At 36.7% G+C, this 21,553-nt stretch overlaps 1 protein-coding gene across 3 annotated transcripts in view; it reads left to right on the plus strand.

Annotated features, from left to right (window-relative positions):
* Positions 1-611: 611 nt before the first annotated feature.
* Positions 612-21,553, plus strand: part of LOC118745560 (flocculation protein FLO11-like) — a 537,740-nt gene continuing 516,798 nt past the window's right edge. For all 3 annotated transcript variants that reach the window (XM_036479035.1, XM_036479036.1, XM_036479037.1), the window contains exon 1: positions 612-1,279. In XM_036479035.1, the coding sequence (XP_036334928.1) occupies positions 1,264-1,279 (16 nt within the window). In that variant the 5' untranslated portion in view covers positions 612-1,263. The remainder of the gene's footprint in view (positions 1,280-21,553) is intronic.

A 21,553-nucleotide genomic window follows, 5' to 3' on the forward strand; every position in this document is an offset into this window, starting at 1 on the left:
GAACAACATGCATTTTTCGATGTCTCGGTTATGCTCTCCACTGTTTACGTGTGTGCATTAGCAACATCAACACTAGTGGTAGAAGGATGTTGAGAAACACAAAACAAATGCCCTCAATAATGTTTTCCCGTTGCTGCTTTGGTGGCAAGTGAGAATGTAACGCATTTGTATTTATTTGTGTTTGAGTATGGGTGCATTTACACCAGGGATGGAATTCCAAAATTTCAAAATGTGCCTAATGGACTGCAAAAATAGTGCCAAAAAGGAGTTGAAAGTGCCACAAAATGGAAATTGCTATCTTTTAAGGCTTTTTAAGAACCACATATGTATTTTTAGAAATAGTATATTTAATGTACTTATTGAATTATTAGAGTAATATCATAGTAAAACAACACAATATTTCAATTACAAAGGGGGAAAACACTTATATAGCTATTCGGACCTGTATATCCATATACATACCTATGTGGGAAATAATAGCAGCGCGACATTTTGACCAGATTTTAATTTTCACTTTTCGAATCTCTGAGTAATATATGATTGTTTTTTATATACTGGCTAAGCTTTTATATGTAATTTATGAACTGAATGAATTGTGCCAAAAGTGCCCTTGTGAATGGAAGTGCCAAAAATGGAACTTATATACTTTTCCATCACTGATTTACACGGAAAAAATATGTAGAAGTGTGCCAACTGAAAACATTTTGTATACGCCGTTGCCATTACTATTGCTATTTCTGTTATTATTGCTGTTATTGCGGCTGCCTGACAGTAATGATTTTGTTTTTATTATCGTTGATTTCTTGTATTGAGTGTATGGTTCAAGTGCACAACAACTGTTGTGGATGTAGCCGCAGATACGCCTGGTTCTCTCAGATTAGGGGTTACGTATACGTAATATTGGTTGCACTCACTATTACCGTATACTGTCCCAGTACCATCGCCGCTGCCGCTGCCAGCAATATTTTGTTCTGTTGTGTTGCTAACTTGTTTAGTAAATGGTTGATCGTTTCATTGTCAACAACAACGTTTCCCAGTAGAAATCCAAGAATGTAGGGAGGAAGCCATATTTTAGCTTTGTTCAAGGGCCTTATGAACCCAGTGCTGTTAGTTTACTGAGTTAAATATTTTAAATAAATAAAAGATCTTTGTTTGCAATTTCAATTTTTCAATTGTGCATTTGATTGTAGCCAAATTTTGATAAGTGCAGTGAGTAATACGGACTACGTACTGAAGATATTTTTAATCATTTTACTCGCATGAATGCGGACATTCAAATGTAAATATAACAAGTGAGGTGATTAATGAATCAGAAACTAAATATTAACATACATAAGTTAACAATGCGTGCGAATTTTTGAGTATACATTGTGTAAAAAATCGTATTTTTTCATATTCAATTTTATTGGAAGTAATTTTGGCTGAGACAAATTATTTGTACTCAAATATGCACGTATTTATGCAAACATAAAATAAATTATTACACCAATTTTCCTTTCAGCTTGTAGGTTTATTCGTTTACGATTATCAAATACCTAAGATGTATGTATGTATGATATATACTTAACTACCATGATATTAAGATTGCATTAGACGCTTGATTTAATTTGAAAACATGATGAGCGCATGCTTATTTTCTTGTATGTATTTCAGGTAATAGCCGCAATTTTGTACAAGGGATGCAATGACATTTTTTTTCATACATATGTACTAGGTATGTTACTTTGTTCGCTTTTTACGATCCCGGGATTTTCGGGATATCGTTATCTCAATCCTGGGATCCCGAGATTTAGATATTCAACAACTTAAATGGAAAAAATTGCTTTAATATTATTTGAGAAGCACTCCTACCATAAAATAAATAATAAATAAATGGATTTGAAACCTGCTTTTTTATTTAAAGTGAAAATTATTTCATAAGTAACTAAGAAAAAGACATTAATTAAATGTATAAGCAATTAATAATACTTAGCGTGTAAAAGTATCTTAAGGTATGTCGAAAAAAGCTCGATGCAAAACATTTTAAGTCAACAAATCTGTGGAGTTTTGATGAAACAACCTCTGTGCTTTCTGTAGGTTGGAATTTAGATTAAATTATAAGGAACTTCCATTTAAAAATTTGATATTTTTATTTAACTTTCATTAAGATAGCATCTTGAACAATTCCTATTAATGACTAAACATAAATTTACAGCTTTGAAGAGAAAATGACCTCACTCGAGAGAAGCTGTTTTGTCAAAAGTCCAAAGAAATGTATTTTGTGGTTGAAAGAATTGTATATATACATTAAAGTGGTCCAAAAATGTATGTAAAAAAAATAAGGTCGGATTTTTAATGCCGCGACCCCCTAGGATTGTTATATACCGAAAAAAAATATACCCATATTCTTTTATTTTGAAATCAAAAAATATTTAGGGAGTGCTCAAAGCGCACAAAGTTTTCCAAGTATTTTATATGGAGAAAAAACAATTTTTCGTAGAAATGGTGTAAAACTCTATAAAATCAATATTTTTCGACCGGAAAACTGTGGTTCTCTTCAGGAGACTTCCAGTATTAAAAACCAATTGTTTATCTAACCATTTTTTATGATTAAAGATTTTTTATTGGTCCCCCCATTGCATTTTCTAAGGGCTTTGGAGGACCTATAAAATATAGTTACCATGAAAAAATTGTTAAAAAAACCATTGAGTATTATTACTGGGAGTCTTCTGAAGATAAGTAAAGTTTTCCGATCGAAAAATATTGATTTTCAAGAATTCTACACTTTTTCTACGAAAAGATGTTTTTTCTCTATATAAAATACATGGAAAACTTTGAGCGCTTTGAGCACTCCCTAAGTATTTATTGATTTCAAAATAAAAAATTGGGGTATATTTTTTTCGATATAGATCAATCCTAGGGTGTGCCGGCATTAAAACTCTGACTTTATTTTTTTGGACCACTCTAATATACATACGCTTTATTTCGACCAGTTTTGTCTATATTCCTTTTGTTTATTTAATGTTTAAAATTTATTTACAAATGTCTACCTCATTATACATATAACACCGTGCGATAGTCATTTTACACACAAATACGAATATGGATCAAATAAAGTAAAACTGCGTTTTTAGTTTTTCTCTCTGAGTTCAGGATTTATTTTAAAAGACTTTGTAGTTTTAAAGATGTTATTTAATCCAAAAATTATTTAAAAAACTTCGGTGCAATGTAGAACAAAAATATTTAAAACTACCAAAGAAAGAGGAAATTTCTTTAGAATTAAAAAAAAATTAAAATTCTTTGAATTCACGAGGACGAATAGGTAATTTTTGAAGGTGATAAAGTTAGAAGGACGAAATTCGAGGATATTATCCTTAATATATAATTTTTTCAAAAATTAATATGGCAAAATTTCGAGGATATTTAAGACTAAATTTTTAAAAGGACATTTACAATACTTACTCGTCTTTATGTACCAAAAAGTTGAATCTGTTTATATTCTAAAAAATTTTCACTTTAGTTTGATACCCATACTTTTTCTCTAAGCACGTTTCACTGAATTTTTTAAATCATTTTTGAATTCCTAACGTCAGAGTGAAAAACTAAAAGCGCAATTTTACTATATTTGGCCCACCGTTTCACGAGTGCATTAAAACTCGCTTAAGTACCTCACGAAAAATGTCAGTTTTTTGAGGTACTTAGGCGGGTTGGGTACTTAAAAGAACCCGCTTAAGTACCCCGATGCGACTTAAGCGAACATAATTACTGATGTAGTTACATCTTCTTGCTGACTTACATAAATACTAAATTAACAAAAATTGTAAATGGGGCACGAAAAATTTAGGTACTTAGGCGGGCTGGGTAAATAAGCGGGGAGGTACTTAAGAGAGGGATTTTCTTCAGATTATATTAAAAAATTCGCGGTGTCCAAAAATGTTGGTTACTTAAGCGGATTAGATATTTAAGCGGGGGGTACTTAAGCGGGTTTCACTGTATATTGATTCTTTGATTTTATACTGAGCTAGACATTTACAAAAAATATTAATTTTTAAATAAAAGAGGAAATGTAGCCAACACTTGTCAAGAAAAATAGTTTCTATTATTGCCACCAGTGCAAATTACAAATCACGAAAATATCGGGATTATTTGCCAAAAATCCCGGTATTTTCGGGACCTAAAAAATATTCCTAATGTGTCTACTTTTTGCAACATTCAACAAGAGTACAATACTTTTCGGGCTTTTAACATGATAGCATTAACTTACTCTCAACCTTTCTCTTTGTATGAAACATTTTTATATATATCGTATAGCTGGCAATCTTAAATTGATTTTTTTAGGAAAGTGTTATACATACATATATATATAAATTAAGATTCAGATACATGCATATTAGAAAGGTTCAAAAAAATTTTTTTTTTTTAAATTTATAAACGCTACCTCAAATTATTGTTAGTTGTGATAAAAAAGAGAAACCTGTTTTTTTATTTTGAAAAAAAAGTTTTCTTAGAGGTCGCTGTGGTCGGTTTTTTATAAAAACGCTGATGTTCTCAATTTTTTTATTTTCTTGATATGTTAAAATGCAGCTAAAAATGTGGTTTTTACATATAATTACTCTGGTATTATTGGGGAACATTCCCTTAATTACACACCCGACTTGGACAATTACAATGGGCCTAGTTCCCGAAAATATGCCCTCGAAAAGACACTAGTAAAATTAAAACGTTGATACTGAACGATTTACGCATTGTCATGGGTTGGAACTTGTTACCAGGGGGTTTTTGGGGATGCTAATTAGGGATCTGAAGTCAGTGTTTCGAAATTCAAAATGGCGGTCCATTTTTTTAAAAATGATTGGATTTGTTCGAAACACGGCACTCGATAATTTTCGTGGTCGCCGATTACGAATCTGAAGTCAATTTTTTTAATTCAACGCATGAATTTTGAAAATCTGACATCAGATTCGTAATCAGCAACTCCAGAAACCCACTGGAAACGTGTTTTAACCCTCGACAATGTTTAAAACGTTCAGTATCAACGTTTTAATTTTAGTACTTTTTTTTAATTTGATCGGCATATTGGATCCGCCATTTTGAATTTAAAAAAATTTACTTCAGATTCGTAATCGGCGACCCCAAAAACTCTCGAGTACCGAGTTTCGAACAAATCCAATAATTTTTTTTTTTAATGGACTGCCATTTTGGATCCGCCATTTTGAATTTCGAAAAACTGACTTCAGATTCCTAATTAGCAACCCTAGAAACCCCCTGGTAACAAGTTCCAATCCATGACAATGCGTAAATCGTTCAGTATCAACGTTTTAATTTTACTAGTGTCTTTTCGAGAGCATATTTTCGGGAACTAGGCCCATTCTAATTGTCCAAGACAGGTGTGTAATTAAGGGAAAGTTCCCCAATAATACCAGAGTAATTATATGTAACAACCACTTTTTTAGCTGCATTTTAACATATCAAGAAAATGAAAAAATTGAGAACATCAGCGTTTTTATAAAAAACCGACCAGCGCGACCTCTAAGGAAACTTTTTTTCAAAATAAAAAAAATACGTGTCTTTTTTTTATCACAAATAACAATATTCTGATGTAGCGTTTATGAATATCCAAAAAGAGTGTTTTTATGAACCACTCTAAGGCATATACATAAATATATGCACATATGGAAAGTTATTAAATTTATTATATTATGTATATTTTTTTATACATTATTTTTAAATTAAAAATGGAATCCTCCTAATCCATGAAATCGCCTGTCGATGTTTGATAGTCATCTGGCCAATATTTTTCAAAATCTTGTGCCATTTAGCATAAACTATTAGGGTCCTATTTAAGAATTTCCGTAGGCAAGATGTTCTGAATATTTTTTAGTAGTTTTTAGTGATTGACAAATCTCACATTTATTTGATGCAAAAAATGATCCAGTATGGGAATAAAAGTATGAGCAACGAAAAAAGGTTTTTGCGCTTCCGTGGTACTTCTAAAATAAAACCAACCTTATTTGCTTCCTACTCAGCTAATTCGAAGATATTTGTAAAGTTTTCTTCTGCGTTTCGTCGCATATCATTTAGTTCTGTATTCACATTTTCGGCGTAATCTACACAGCGGCCGAGTTCACACTCCTTATTCTGCAATTGCACAGTGACAGCCTTTGCTAAGGCAAAAATAGTCTTAATAGTGATAAGTTCAACTACAAATTGGGATTGTGTAATTGAAGCCAGTAACATTTGAGGCTTTGATCCATCCCTAGTAATATTTTTATCAACCAGCTCTTCCAATGCGAAGCAAATGTGTTCATAAAGGTAAAAAAAAAACAGACTAAGGGAGTTTAAGTGCTCCACCCAACGTGTTTCGCAAAACTTTAGGAGACGTGTTTGTTTTGCAGTTGGGCAACACTGTATTATCCGATTTTTAACACCTGACTTGCTTTTGTAGACTTAAGGAATAAATTTACTATTTATTTCATCGTGGAAATGCAGTTTTGTATTACGTGATTTTTGGTTAATATTAGCAATGCCTTGTTTTGTATTTTCAACAATGATTTGGTAATATTAACCACAATTTTGATTACATTGACCAAAGTTTTGGGTGGCGATTTTTTCTGCACTTCACAGATGCTTTTTCATAATTCGGGGATACAAAAGCAAAAATTTTTATAATAATTTTAACACGTGGCCTCTGACGGGATTAGCAAATAACAGCAAGCACCTCTACAAACAGCCGCTTTATACATATATTTGTCTTTAAATGTTCGACTTAAGTAAATTTTCTTCGTCGTTAAATTTGGTTCTGCACTTCATCGATGCTTTTTCGTAAAAACCAAAAAACAAAAAAAAAATTATGTGTTGCAGCTGACAGCAAGCACCTCTGCACGTTCAACTACATACAGGCATACGATTGGTTTTCAAATGTTCAACTTGAATCACATTTCTTACAATCGGTAAAATGACCATGAAAAAACCAAACAATAACTCGGTTGAAAAAACCATTGTACTTTTGGCACAGTGTGGGTGTTATTTTGCATACATGAGTTATGGCCAAGTTTAAATAGTGGTTGGCGCAATGGACATAATAAGCAGAAGGAAAAAATTTTTTAATTATAGCAGCACAACCTTTCTGCAGTCCACTCATTGAACGGGCGCCATCATAACCTTTAAGAATGTTATATTAAAAGGTAATTTAAAAAATATATTTGGATGCTTTCCATTTCCAGAATATAAGAATATTGTAGTATGTACCACAAAAACGTATATTTTCTATAAAAATTCATAACTCAGAAAAAAAAAATCTTCGCTATTTGGGTTGATTGTAGTTCAAAGTGTCTCTTTCCCGATAAAAAAGTTTGAGAGAAAAAAAATACACTTTTTGAGAAATTAAATAAATAAAAAAATTTGCACCTTTTGTTTATTAATTATATCATTCTATCTTGAAGTGACAAGAATTACTGACATTTGAGTAAAAACATTGTTGGAGTCTATTAAATTTTGACAAAGTTATGGGCATTTTAAAAAAACATTCTCACTGTCAATTCGAAAAGTCGATTTTTGCCTGAAAAACAAAATCGCGTTTAATTCGGCCGAAAAGTTTTTCCGAGGCAAAAGAAAAAATTCGTGTCTCATTATTTGGGCCAACAAACAATGTATTTGAGTTTGGTCGAAATTAAAAATCATGCTCGTGCCTGACCGTGCCTGTTTAGAATCATCATTACATTCATCACAGTTTTGTATTGGGTAACGAAGAAGCGCTCTAAAATTTCCATAATTTTCGAGAGGAAGTTGTTTTTGTCCTTACCTTGCACAGAACAGAACAGCCCGAATAACTGGAACAAGTTTTTTTCTATTTTCGAGTACTTGTTGTTTCAAACCTTGATCTATTTCGCACCCAACATTGCTTTTTTATTTTCAAATATCAGCTTAAAATTTTGTCGATCCTGCATAGCGTTCTGATGGTACGTTTTGCCCTGATGTTTCTTAAACTTTTCTAGACCTTAATTAAAATTTAAATTTTTAAATAGAGTTTACACCAAGGCGAATACTTATAAGGTGGTATCGATTGAACAAATACAACAATTACTTGAATTTTGTTGTTGCTTTTAGCGGGCCATTGTCAAATTTCAGCTATTCTTCCCCGAATGAAAAAGGGCGACAGAAAATACAAACACTCTCACGTTTTCACTCATTCACTAACGAAATACAAAATTTTGACAACACTACTCACAGCTGATGAAACAACACCACCTTATATAAATTCGCCATGGTTTACTCAAAAAAATTTTGCTTTTTCTTGGCCTCCTTCTTTCACTACTATTTTTTTTTACTCCCACCTCGAAATTTTGTGGGAAATACCAAAAAAAAGTTCCCTGAAACTTTGAGTCCTTAATATTAATATTAAGTGCTCGACGAAGGCGTCCAAAGATTTCTCGTTCAAAATACACGTAAGCTTTGATTGTTGTTTTTCAAAATTCTATAGCTCAGGGGCGTTTTATGGTTTAATCTTGGTCAATAATGAAATTTCTTCAGAATTGAATGCTCTACAAAAGTGTTAATTGCGGCGTAATCCTAGCTCCCACCAGCGATATAGTACGGGTCATTTAACCAAATTTTTCACGATTTCGTCGTTTTTACCCCTATCTCGTAAATAGCAAGAGTTACAAAATATTTGTAGATAAAAAACTTGTAGGACATTCGAAAAAAGTACCCGAATGCTCTACAAAAGTGTTAATTGCGGCGTAATCCTAGCTCCCACCAGCGATATAGTACGGGTCATTTAACCAAATTTTTCATGATTTCGTCGTTTTTACCCCTATCTCGTAAATAGCAAGAGTTACAAAATATTTGTAGATAAAAAACTTGTAGGACATTCGAAAAAAGTACCCTAATGTGCATATATGGCCCAAATCGCCGGAAACGAAACCAAGGGAAAAATTTTTTTTTCTCAGGTTTCGCAGATTTTGGATTATATCTGGGTCATACATATTCTAAGGTATCGAACAACATCAATATTAACGCCAATCTCCTTCTCTAAAACATGAAAATTCACTTATTCTTGAGACACCTTTAAATAAACGAAAATTAAAAAAGCACAACATGAAACTAAAGGGTAGTTTATATTTAAGGTCCACCACTTTTTTGCATTATACTTGCCTCTCTTCGCTTGCCTTGTATTATTTTGAAGTAAATAAAAAAAGTATTAGACAAAAAATCAGCGATTAGTTTTCTATATGAAAATCAAGTCGGCAGTATTTTTTAATGTAATGTAACAGTCCAAAATATTAAAAAGTTTTTTGGAATCCACCAAACTAAATAAAGGGAAAACAATATGGTTTTCTTTGAGCATTTTCGGCCTTATTTCACAGTAAAATAAAATAGTTCCACATACTCTTCAGTACCAATATGTTTTCGGTGGATAACTATTTGTAACGTAACAGTCTTTTGAACTAATTTAATTTTTAGGTAAGCTTTTTCCTATTTAGTTAAAGATAAGGCTCATTTTACAAGCAACATTGGAAGCTATTCAACGTGTTATTGTCCCATAGTTAAAACTGTTATTTTTTCTAACTTATATAAACTGAGAAGATAAGAATCACGTAGAAAAATAAAAAACGCGAGAGTTATATTATTTCAAAAAGGAACGAAGTCAAGAGAAGCGAAAGAAGAAGATTTTCCGATTATATAATAAAAAATCTATTGGAATTATTTCGGCTATTTTTCTAGTACTACTATTATTCTACAAAATGCCGAGTCCTCGAATCTAACATTTGAAGGGTAAGAATAGTACTGAATAGCATAGAGCAAACAAAATAAGCCACTAAAGCCGTTTTTCGTGAAATTAAACGCGAAAAAGTCAACAACTTGGCCGAATTCTAAGATCGAGTTCGAGTTCTACGCAGAAAATTACTTCGGAAACGACCTACGGCTGCACAGCATCAGAAACTTTGCAATCTGTATTCATAATTATCATGTTCTTAATTTCTTTGAATTACTTGTCACATCGCAAGACTCCTGAATTTATGCTACTTATTGCATAAAACACACTAAAAGCGATTTAAATACCTAATTATAATCCTATCGCTACACGTATATCGCACAGGTAACGTCACAGTATTTTTCTGTAACGTACCAGTCCGACTATTTTTTACAAATATTGACCTCAAAATTAATTTTATCAGTTCAATTAATACGTAGTTCTTGAATTCCATCCTGAAGCTAGGAAACTGTGTACCAACTTTTGAAAACATTATATTAGGAGAGCAGACTTTTTCAATAATATAAAACAACTTTGAAAAGTACTTCCAAAAATTGTAATGCAACAGTCCACTGTTGAAACATTCATAACTCCTAAACCACAGGAGTCACAGTATATGTTTGTATGTATTAAATAATGCCACATACATACTTTCAGATACAAAAAGAAAAATTATCCGAAAGTTGTATTCTCGCGAGTTTCAGCGGTATTAATCTTGCTAAAGAGCGATTGTATATATCAATTTTGAATAAATATTGATGAATTCCTTAGCCACACTGCTCAAAAAATTTGAAAGTCCGGTGTATACACACATATAAATTCAAAGCAGTATTTAAGAAAAGTCGCCTAACTTCGACAATTGTTATACGATTGCAATAAACGAGCTACCAGTTTATTTAAAATTAGATTTAATTTTAGAGTGCTACATATTTTGAAATTGTGGAAATTATCGATGGTCAAAATTTAAAAATTATTTTACACGATAAATAATCCCAACAAGCCAAGTCGGACAATAGATTTTATATTATATACCATTTTAAAGGCCTATATATCCTCTTCTCAGATGATGTTCGCCCTTTGAAATCGAAGCAAAAATAGTCATCCAAAAACTCATAAATTTACAAAGTCGTATTTTATGACCTAAGTCGACCGGACGCGACCTCTAAATGACCTTTTAAAAATCAATAAAAATAGGCATAAATATTTCTCACAAAAACGAATAATATTCGGGGTGGGTCTTGAAATTTCCAAAAAAAAGCATTTTCGATGGGCACCCTAATTTAAATTTTCGAATTTCTTTTCGAAAAAAAAATTATTTTATTTATTTATCAACAAAGAGTTACATTAGTTCAATAAGAATTGTGTTCTTTTTTAGTACAACAAAATTTGGTACGCATGAAGAGGACATAGAACACATTAGAGATTACCCAGGACAAGACAAAATAAATAAATAAATAAGTAAATAATAAATAATAAATAATTCTTAATTCTTAATTCTTAATTCTTAATTCTAAACTATACTAATTTAAATTCTGATGGCCTGCTTGGGTTATTAGAGAAGTGTGAATATTTGAGAGTTTTATAGTTGCTTTTATTTAACTTGCATCTTAGTGTAGTCGGAATGGAGTTCCAACTTCTAATAATATTTATGAAAAACAGTCTAGTCGATGTTGCGAAATTGCAATCGCGTACAATAAGATCTCTGGTGCGCTCAGATTTTGGGAATATCAGCTTGTCATAAACATAAGAAGGCGACTTGGTAGTGATGAGCCGGTAAAGAAATATACAGCTCCGGGCCGTTTGGTAATCATGTATTTCACATCCAAGCAAACTTGTTCTCCACTTCGAAATGTGGTAAAATTTTCTTAGGCCGTAAATGTACCGAGTGACATGATTGGATAGTACAGATAACTTATGAGCTGAAACAGAGTCTAATTTATTGTAAACCAGCTCAAAATAGGTCATTAATGGTGTTATCAATTGAAGTGCAATCCTACGCCTAGTAGTAATGGGCGTAAATATTGCACTTTGGCTTAGATTTCTGAGAGTACCATAAACTTTACTAACTACCGAATTTGTATGATCAGTGCAGGTCAAAGACGAGTTAATTATAAAGCCCAAATTAATGAGTTTACTTACAAATTGTAATGGTTTATTACCAGTAACTAAATGAGGTGTGGCAGTAGTATTAAGCTTCTTCTTTGCAATTGGTAATACATATGACTTACGAGAGTTCAGGAGAAGATTATTATCCTTAGACCATTGCTCAATGGCAGCCATGTCACAATTAAGTTGGCTTACTAATACATCAATATTTTAAAAGTTATTAGATAGATATATCTAAATATCATCCGCATAGGCTTGAATATTTGTAAATTTACATGTAAGAAAAACATCGTTTTAGAACAAACTGAGTAGAAGAGGACCAAGGACTGAACCTTGAGGAACCCCCGAGGAAACCGACTGGGATCTTTCAGATAGGTAGCTCCCCATAAGCTTCAAAGAATCCTCTCCAAACCCGAAATACTCTTTAAGTTTAGTATACAATATGTCGTGATTAACAGAGTCAAATGCTTTTGAGAAGTCAAGTAGGCAAAGTAGTGTTAATTGATTTTTGTCATATGACAATCGATATAATCAATGATTTTAAGCATTGCCATTAAGCAGCTATGTCCTTTCCTCATTTATTTGTTCTGCCAACAACGCTTCAAAAACCTTTGAAAGTGAAGGTAAAATACTAATAGGCCAGACATCATTTGGTGCACTAGCGGATGATTTTTTCGCCACCGGCCTTACAGATGCAATCTTCCACTCATTCGGAAAACAAGAGGTCGAAATGCTATGGTTGATAATGTGCGTAAGAGTGCCAACAACGTAAGGTAGGGCAATATTAATGAACTTTGTTGGCACACCGTTGTTGTTGTTGTTGTTGTTGTAGCGGCTACTCACAGGGACAAGGCCGTTAGGGTTGTCGGGTTTTCCGGGCATGCGAAGAGATGTTTCGAGTCATGTCTCTCCGCATGCCGGACACTCATTCGGCACATCCTCATTCAATCTACTCAGGTAGGAGTTTAACCTGCTGCAGTAGCCGGAGCGAAGTTATGCAAGTGTTGTTCGTGTCTCCCGAGGCAGATGAAGCTCCGTCTCGTCTATGTCCGGGGGTGGTATGCCTAGAACGGCATTCACAGGTCTAGAGTCTACATAACTCGAGACTGAGTCCCTGTGAATTCCTTTCAGGGCCTGTCGGTAAGCTGTCGGGTCCAGAGGTTGCTTGATGAACCTCTGGACTTCGTCCGTCAGTACATATAGATGCCTATTGACGTGCCAAGGCGAGGGCTCCTCTGCAAGCAGCTGTCTGTTTGGGTGGCCACTTCTGTGGCTCCCGATCAGGAACTGCTTGCAGAGCATTATATTGTGCTCCTTTACGGGGAGCATTTGCGCCTCGCCGTGTAGATGGTGTTCGGGCGACATCAGGAGGCATCCTGTCGCTGTCCTGCGTGCGGTGTTCTGTACAGTCGGTAGCTTCGTCCACTGCGTCCTACTAGTCCCCGGCGACCACACTGGCGCTGCGTAGTTCAAAACCGGCCGGCCTATTGCCTTGTATGTTGCCAGCAACGTTTCTTTGTCTTTGCCCCAAGTACTGCCGGCTAGCGACTTGAGGACCTTGTTGCGGCTCTGTACTTTATTGACAATAGCGGTTGCGTGCGCAGAGAAGGAGAGCAGGCTGTCGAATGTTACTCCGAGTATTTTGGGGTTATTCACCGTCGGAATTGGTGTGTCATCGACGTAAATCCCCAGCGGTAGCCGACCTCCTTCGTCCAGGTTGTGAACAGGGTCGCGGTGGATTTCGTAGGGGAGAGGGCTAGACACTTTGCAGTGAAGAAGCGAGAAAGTTCGGAGAGATACCCGTTTACTTTCGAACACAGGTCATCAATTCCATTCCCAGTCGCCATGATCGGGCAATCGTCGGCGTAAGAGACAATCCCTCTGGTGGTTGAGGGAGCTTTGAAATGTAAAAGTTAAACAGTAGCGGGGAAAGGACACCACCCTGTGGAACCTCCTGTTTTATTTTTCTGAATTTACTCGTTTTGTCTCTAAACATTACCGACGAATGTCGACCACTCCCATAATTTGCCGACCACCGTTTGAGCCTCTGTGGGAGAGAGGAGGCCTCTATATCTTCTAGTAGCGTGGAATGGCAGACGGTGTCAAACGCCTTTGACAAGTCCAACGCTACTAGAATAGTTTTCTCACAGGGACGGTTTCGGTTAAGGCCACGAGTTATCTGAGTATTTATGGCGTTAAGTGCTGTTGTTGTACTGTGCACTTTACGGAAACCATGCTGACGCCTCGCTGGGGTCAAGTGGTTTGTGAAATACGGGAATAGCAAGGTCTCGAGTGTTTTCGCTACCGGGGAAAGGAGTGTTATCGGACGATAGGAATCTCCTTTGTTGGCAGGTTTCCCTGGTTTGAGCAGTGGGACCACTCTCCCCACCTTCCAGATGTCTGGGATGATGATAGTGGCCATAGACAAATTGAGGACCTCCGTTAGGTACGCTACCCCCGCAGGACCCAAATTTTTCAGCATCAGCATGCATATTCCGTCGGGACCCATGGCTTTGGAGGATTTCGCCTTCCCGATGGCCACCTGAACTTCACCGCAAGTGAAAGCAAGGGGGGCACAGGTTGTTGTCAGTTTGTGCAGCCTTCTGGTCCCTCGACGCTTGGCTTTGTCCACCGGAGGATGCAGTATGAACTGCCGGCTAAAATAGCTTGCGCATCGCTCCGGGTCCGACGAAGCATGGTCGCCGAAGGCAATTTCGACTCTGTCGTCGTGCTTCGTCGGATTGTACAGTGACCTCACGGTTGACCAAAGCTTGCTCACACCAGAGGTGAAGTTACAGGTCTTCAGATGCTCCTCCCACTTCTTCCGCTTATGTACGTTTACTAGTTGCCGAATCTCCGCGTTGAGATCCCTGATACGGGGATCTCCGGGATCGGCCTGACGAAGGCTATCACGCTCATCGGCTAGAACAGCCGCTTCGGCAGGGAAGTTTGGACGTGGGTCCGATATACATCTTGCCGGTATGAAGCGAGCTGCAGCAGCAGTGACAGCCCTGCGGAACTTACGTTAACCGAGATGGACGTCGGTTTGTGTGGGGGGCGCTGTGAAGGTGTTTTCGGTAAACTCCGCGTAACCTTTCCAATCAGCTTTAGAAAAGTTGATATAGGTCCGGTGTTTGGCGGAGGTAAAGTCGGTTGGTTTATCTATCGAGATGACTATGGGTAGGTGGTCTGATGCTAGAGTCAGCATAGGTCGCCGTGTTATGCTGTTTATCAGACCAGCGCTGACTATGGTGATGTCTGGCGAGATACTGCAGTTACCCATAATCCTGGTGGGTGCGTCGTCGTTCATTGTGCAGAATGTCGAATCGTCTATCTGCTCAGCCAAGTCTGTTCCCCTACGATCGTTTGACAGGCTTGAGTGCCAAAGATCGTGGTGCGCATTAAAGTCACCTACTACCATACGGTTTTCACCTCTGAGGAGCGCACCTATATCAAGGTGATATTCTGCCGGGCAGCAGGTGACAGGGGGTATGTATATGTTAAATATTTCGAGCTCAACATCCGCCTGACCGGATAGCGATGCCCTGACATTCTAGGGTGGTATCCCTGCGGTCGATGTCTGCTTCGATTAGACTATACTGCACGGTGTGGTGCGTGATGAACGCTAAGCCACCACCATTATCTCGCTCGCGATCTCGACGGTGCGTAGTTGTACCCGGCGCAATTCAACAAAGTTGAATTGCTGTGCAACTCCGTCTCTTGGACCGCAGCTATCAATATACCATGCCGACACATGAAGACGATTATCTCCTCAATCTTGCTCTGTAGCCCGTTGCAGTTGAATTAAAGGAGCTTCATGTGGTTCGGGAGACGTGTCGTGATGTGGGGTGTAAGTGATGTGTGTGTTCTTACCGCCGTTGGCTGTGTGCGCTGCTGTGATGATTGCCGCCCTGTGGTGGTGGCGGTAGGCGTCGCAATTGGGGTCTGCGACCGAGCAGCGCAACACGGGCCCTCGAAGTTCCCAGTCCAATCTCGCGTGGAACGCAGACCTGAGCATGCCCTAAAGTGGCACCAGCCAAGGCAGGTGTTGCACTTGATTGATGTCACATTACGGAATATCCTGGTCTGACATACCGTGCAGATTGTAGGGGGAACCAGGAGTTTTTGGCGGCGGCGTGTGGGTGGTGGTGCGGTTGTGTGTGTTATGTGGTCTGTCGTGGCTGTGGTATGGTCTGTGGTGTTATTGTGTTGTGGTGACTGTGTGAGGTTGTTCGGGCGGACTGAGGTAAGCCGTGGAGGCTGCTCTTGAGCAACTGTCGATGTGTCCGTAGTCCCGAGCAGACTCTGAGGTGACTCCACCCCTCGCAGGCATTACACTTGACTGAGGTGGAGTTGTGGTGTAATCGTCTCCGGCATACACAGCAGGTGTAGGTTTCTGGCCCTGGGTTTGACTCGATGCCAGCCCTGAGTAGAAGAACACGTAGTGAATGTAGCCCTATGGACCGACAACTTCTGAGATACTTCGCCGACCTAAACGGGGTTAGATCGCAGAAAAAACAGCCCTTGGTCGGGTAAAACCCGAGTCATTCCGGTACGTAGAACCGGCTGTCATGGGAATGTTTGGACACCGTGCTCTCCTGTCGCTTCCGACTTGATATCTAGCACGCATCTTATTACGTCGTATTCACTAACTGCTACAAATTCAAATTCTGTCCCTATATACCTGGCACTCATCATGGGCAAAAGAGAAGTAGGAGTCGCACCTAACATTGGGGATTTAAGGAAAGCGTTATTTAGTAAATACACGTTCAATTTACATTCAGAGCCGTTGCGTATATTGGGAGAGATATCTTTTCCAAACAGAGTGTAATCTATTTTTCCTTTTAATAGCTGACTCCACCTTAACATTGAACCAAGGACAAGACAATTTGCTCTTACACTCACGGCGAGGGACAAAACAATTAAATCCATCTAGCAAAACCTTATTGAGGAAGCTAAGTTTGCCATTCACAGTAACAAGCTTCCAACAATCGCACCAATTGATGCATGAAAGATGTGAGAACAGAGAGTCAGTTTTCAAGGATTTATAATCCCTAAACGAGAAAGTATTAGTTTTCCTGGGACAGTCAAGGGCAATATCAAGAGCACAAAATATAAGGTCATGATCAGAAACGAAAGACGGCTGATCAAATTTTAGAACTAAAGATTGGTCAGAGACAATAAAATAATTAAGTAAGCTGGGGTTAGCATTACACACATACCGAGTTGGTATCGTAGTATTGGCAATAGAGAGTCCAATACCAGCTACAGCATCAATGAAACCAAGTGGCTCACGGGAAAGCAGGTTTACATTGAAGTCACCACAAATAACAATATTGACATAATCCATAACAAAATAAGACAAAATTTCAAAATACGGTGTGAGACGAGTTGACTTAGGTGGGTTATACACGCAGGAAACTAAAACATTAGTAGCTTCATTAGACAACTCAACGAAAATGAATCCAGCACCATCCCCACTTGATTTAGATACAATCTTGATGTCAATCTAGCTCTTGCAATAGATCGCCACATCACCACCTCTCTTCCTTACTCTGTCATTACGGACAATATTGTAATTTTTCAGGCTATAGCACACATTGCTCACATCATTTAAAACCCAAGGGTCAGAGACACACACAACATCTATGGACGAGCTTTCAAAGATATGCCTAATATTGTCAATTTTAGCACTATTAAGGCTACGTGCATTAAAGTGCACGATATTAAACACTTTTTGCCTACCACATAAAACATTCAACATGGCCAGACTGTTTTCATCATTCATAACATTACTAGGAGATATAAGCAACACAGAGGAAATTAAACAAAAGCAACATTATTATAATAAGTTTAAAGAGAGTATTGAAAGTTAAAACCAAGCAGATCATGAACAAATGATATGTAAATACAAAGCTTATAATGCCAAGATTAACATCAATCTATCTATATTTCTATATCTATATATATATAAATGAAATGTCTTTCGTATGACGGCGATGCCTGACCAAACGGCTGAACCGATTGCAATTCAGTAAACAGCACATTTTTGGACCTTCTGTGTGGAAGGTTCTTTGATTTAAAAAAAATTGAAATTCTTTGTTGCTGTTGCCGAAAAATGAAGAAAGCTGAGACGTCACGATTTCACAATTTCATAGAGTTTTCCGTATATTGAATGTCACTAAACTACTAAAGGGCTGGACCGATTTCGTTCATATTTGGAACATATTTCAGCACCTTGAAGGGAAATATTTTGACTAAAAATTTAATCGCTAGGTGGCGCTGGGGTCGGGATATTCATAAAAATTGCATTTACTTGCTGATTTGGCTCATATTAAGAAAACAATTTAGCCAATTTAAAAGAAATATTTGGACTTGAAACTTACACGATAGGTGGCCCTGTGGCCGAGACATCCCCAAAAATTACTTTACGCTAAGACAAGGATATATCAACTATATATTTGTGGAAGTACGTATGTGCCAGGTTGCAGCGTAAACGGACGGACAGAATCGAACAAAATTTTGACAGAGTATTGCCAGGACACCTGGGCTAATAATAGGGTAAAAAATTTGGGATTCGACAAGGAGGCGTGGCACCTCCCATAGGCGTGAAGTTTTTAATCAGCCATAACTTCGAAACTATAAGTCACATGAACTTGAAATTTGGTATGCAGTCATATATATGGTAGGTGCTTACAGTAGAGTATATATAAATGACTTTGTAAAAGTGGGCGTAGCACATCCCATAGGTGTGAAATTTGTTATCAATCATAACTTCGGAACCATAAGTCACATGAACTTGAAATTTGGTATACAGTCATATATATGGTAGGTGCTTATAGTATGGTATAAATAAATGAGTTTTTAGAAGTGGGCGTGGCACATCCAATAGGCATGGAATATTTTATCAGCCATAAATCCGAAACTATAAGTCATATGAACTTGAAATTTGTTATTCAGTCATACATATGGCAGGTGCTTATAGTAGGGTATATATGAATGAGGTTGTAAAAGTGGGCGTGGCATTTCCCATAGGAATATTTTGTCTGCTATAACTTCGGAACTATAAGCCACATGAACTTGAAATTTGGTATGCAGACATAACTATGGTAGGTGTTTACAGTAAAGTATATATAAAGGGATTTGTAAAAGGGGGCGTGGCACATACCTTAGGCGTGGAAATTTTTATCAGCTACAATTTCACAACCATCAGTCCCATGAAATTGAAATTAGGTATGCAGACATATCTTCGGTAGGTGCTTACAGTAGACTATATATATATCAGCTATAACTTGGGAACCATAAGTCCCAAGAACTTCAAATTTGGTGTGCAGGCATATCTACGGTAGGCGCTTTAAGTAAGGCATATATAACTGAGTGGAACATCCCATTGGCGTGGAAAGTTCGGAATCTTATGTCACGTGAAATTTAAATTTGGTACGCAGACGTATCTATAGTAGGTTCTTATAGTAGGCTATATATAAGTGAGTTTGTAAAATGGGGAGCGGCACCTTCCATGGACCTGGAATGTTTTATCAGCTATAACTCCGGAGCTATAAGTCGCTTTAACTTGAAATTTCGTACGCAGCCATTTTGATGGTAGGAACTTATATTAGGGTATATATAAATGAGTTTGGAAAAGAGTGCATTGCACATCCAATAGGCATGTAATTTTTTATCAGCTTTATCTTCGGAACTATAAGTCCCACTAACTTGAAACTTAGTATGCAGATATATCAATGGCAGGTGCTTATATATAAATGGGTTTGTAAAAGGGGACGTGGCACATCCCATAGGCGTGGAAAATTTTATCAGCTATAATTTCAAAACCATAAGTCAAATGAAATTGAAATTTGGTACGTAAACGTATCTATGGTAGGTGCTTATAGTAGGGTATCTTAATATATAAATATCCCGTGTCACTGTGTTCGTTTGCGCTTATCTCCGAAACCGTCTTTTTTTTCATCGAAATTTTGTCTATGCTTCTCGCATCGTGCTTATCTTATCTATATATCTATATATATAAAAATTAAAGGTTTTCCGTATGACGGCGATGCCTGACCAAACGGCTGAACCGATTTCAATTCTGTAAAAAGAACTGTTTGCACCTTCTGTGTGGAAGGTTTTTCGATTTAAAAAAATTTTAGACTTCTTGTTGTTGTTGCCGAAAAATGAAGAATGCTGAGACGCCACGATTTCTCAATTTCATAGAGTTTTCGTATATTTTATGTGACGAAACTACCATACGGCTCGACCGATTTCGTTCATGTTTGGAACATATGTCCGCACCTTCAAGGGAAATATTCCGACTAAAAATTTAACCGCTAGGTGGCGCTGGGGCCGGGATATTCCTAAAAACTGCGTTTAGTTGCAGATTTGGCTCATATTTAGAATAGAATTTAGCCAATTGAAAATAAATATTTGGACACGATAGGTGTCCCTGTGGCCGAGATATCCCCAAAAATTATTTTGCGGACGTACAGAATCGAACGAAATTTTGACAGAGTATTGCCATGATACCTGGGCCTGTAATGGGGAGAAAAAAATTGGAATTCGACTAGGGGGCGTGGCACCTCCCGTAGGAGTGAAATTTTTTATCAGCTCTAACTTGGGAATCATAAGCCCCACGAACTTCAAATTTGGTATGCAGGCACAGCTAGGTACATAGGTGCTTATAGTAAGGGGTATATTATGTAGTTTATAAAAGGGGGCATGGCACCTCCCATAGGCGTGAAATTTTTTCTCAGCTCTGACTTCGAAACCATAAGTCACATGAACTTGAAATTTGGTACACAGGCATATCTACGGTAGGTGCTTATGCTAAGGTATATATGAAGGAGTTTGTAAACAAGTAATTTTTGGCAAAAAAAAACGACTTAAAAAAAATAAATATATATATGTATATATATATATATATATATATATATATGTATATACTAACTACTACTACTACTACTAATCTGGTTTATATCCAATCATTGGATCATGAAATATATATATATAGAGGTGGGCCCATTCTAATCTGGTTAAGATCCGATCAGTGGATCATGAGATATATATATATATATACTTTTTATATGAGAGTTGAAGTCGATTTTGTTTTTGCTAAAAATTACTTGTTTATTTTTTTTTTTATTATTACAACGCTTTTATCAACTTACAATGTTGTGTTCCAGAAACTTTCAATGTTGTGTTCCAGAAACTTTCAATGTTGTGTGTCCGACACCATAAAGCAAAGCTTTGAAAAGCTCCTATAAAAAAGCATAGTGAATAGGGCGAGGTAGATGACATCTAGATGTCGCCCTATGTACTACGTTTGCTACACCGGAAATAGACGACACGCCATTTCTTTAAATAAAATTAATTGGTGCTCGTTTGTATGTACATACATATGTAAATGCATGTGTGTGCACCTTTCTATTAATATCGTTGAATTATTTTAATATCTATTGCAAACTTTTATTCAGACAGAACTAAAAAGTAGAAAATAAATAATATAAAAAAAACTTTTTAATATACAACGCTTTTATAAATGGACTAAAAAGTCGAAAATAATATTTCTCAGTCCCATAGAATTTGTTTTGATAACTTTTGATTTTGAAATTTTACCAAAAGTCATTATAAACAATCTATGAAATTGAAAATGAAAAGCGTGGGGCGCATGTATTACACTTGAATTGATATGAAAAGTAATATATGTATGTATGTATGTGG

This window comes from Rhagoletis pomonella, unplaced genomic scaffold, assembly GCF_013731165.1.
Source record: "Rhagoletis pomonella isolate Grant_MI unplaced genomic scaffold, Rhpom_1.0 Rhpom_scaffold_00009, whole genome shotgun sequence".
Classification (NCBI taxonomy): domain Eukaryota; kingdom Metazoa; phylum Arthropoda; class Insecta; order Diptera; family Tephritidae; genus Rhagoletis; species Rhagoletis pomonella.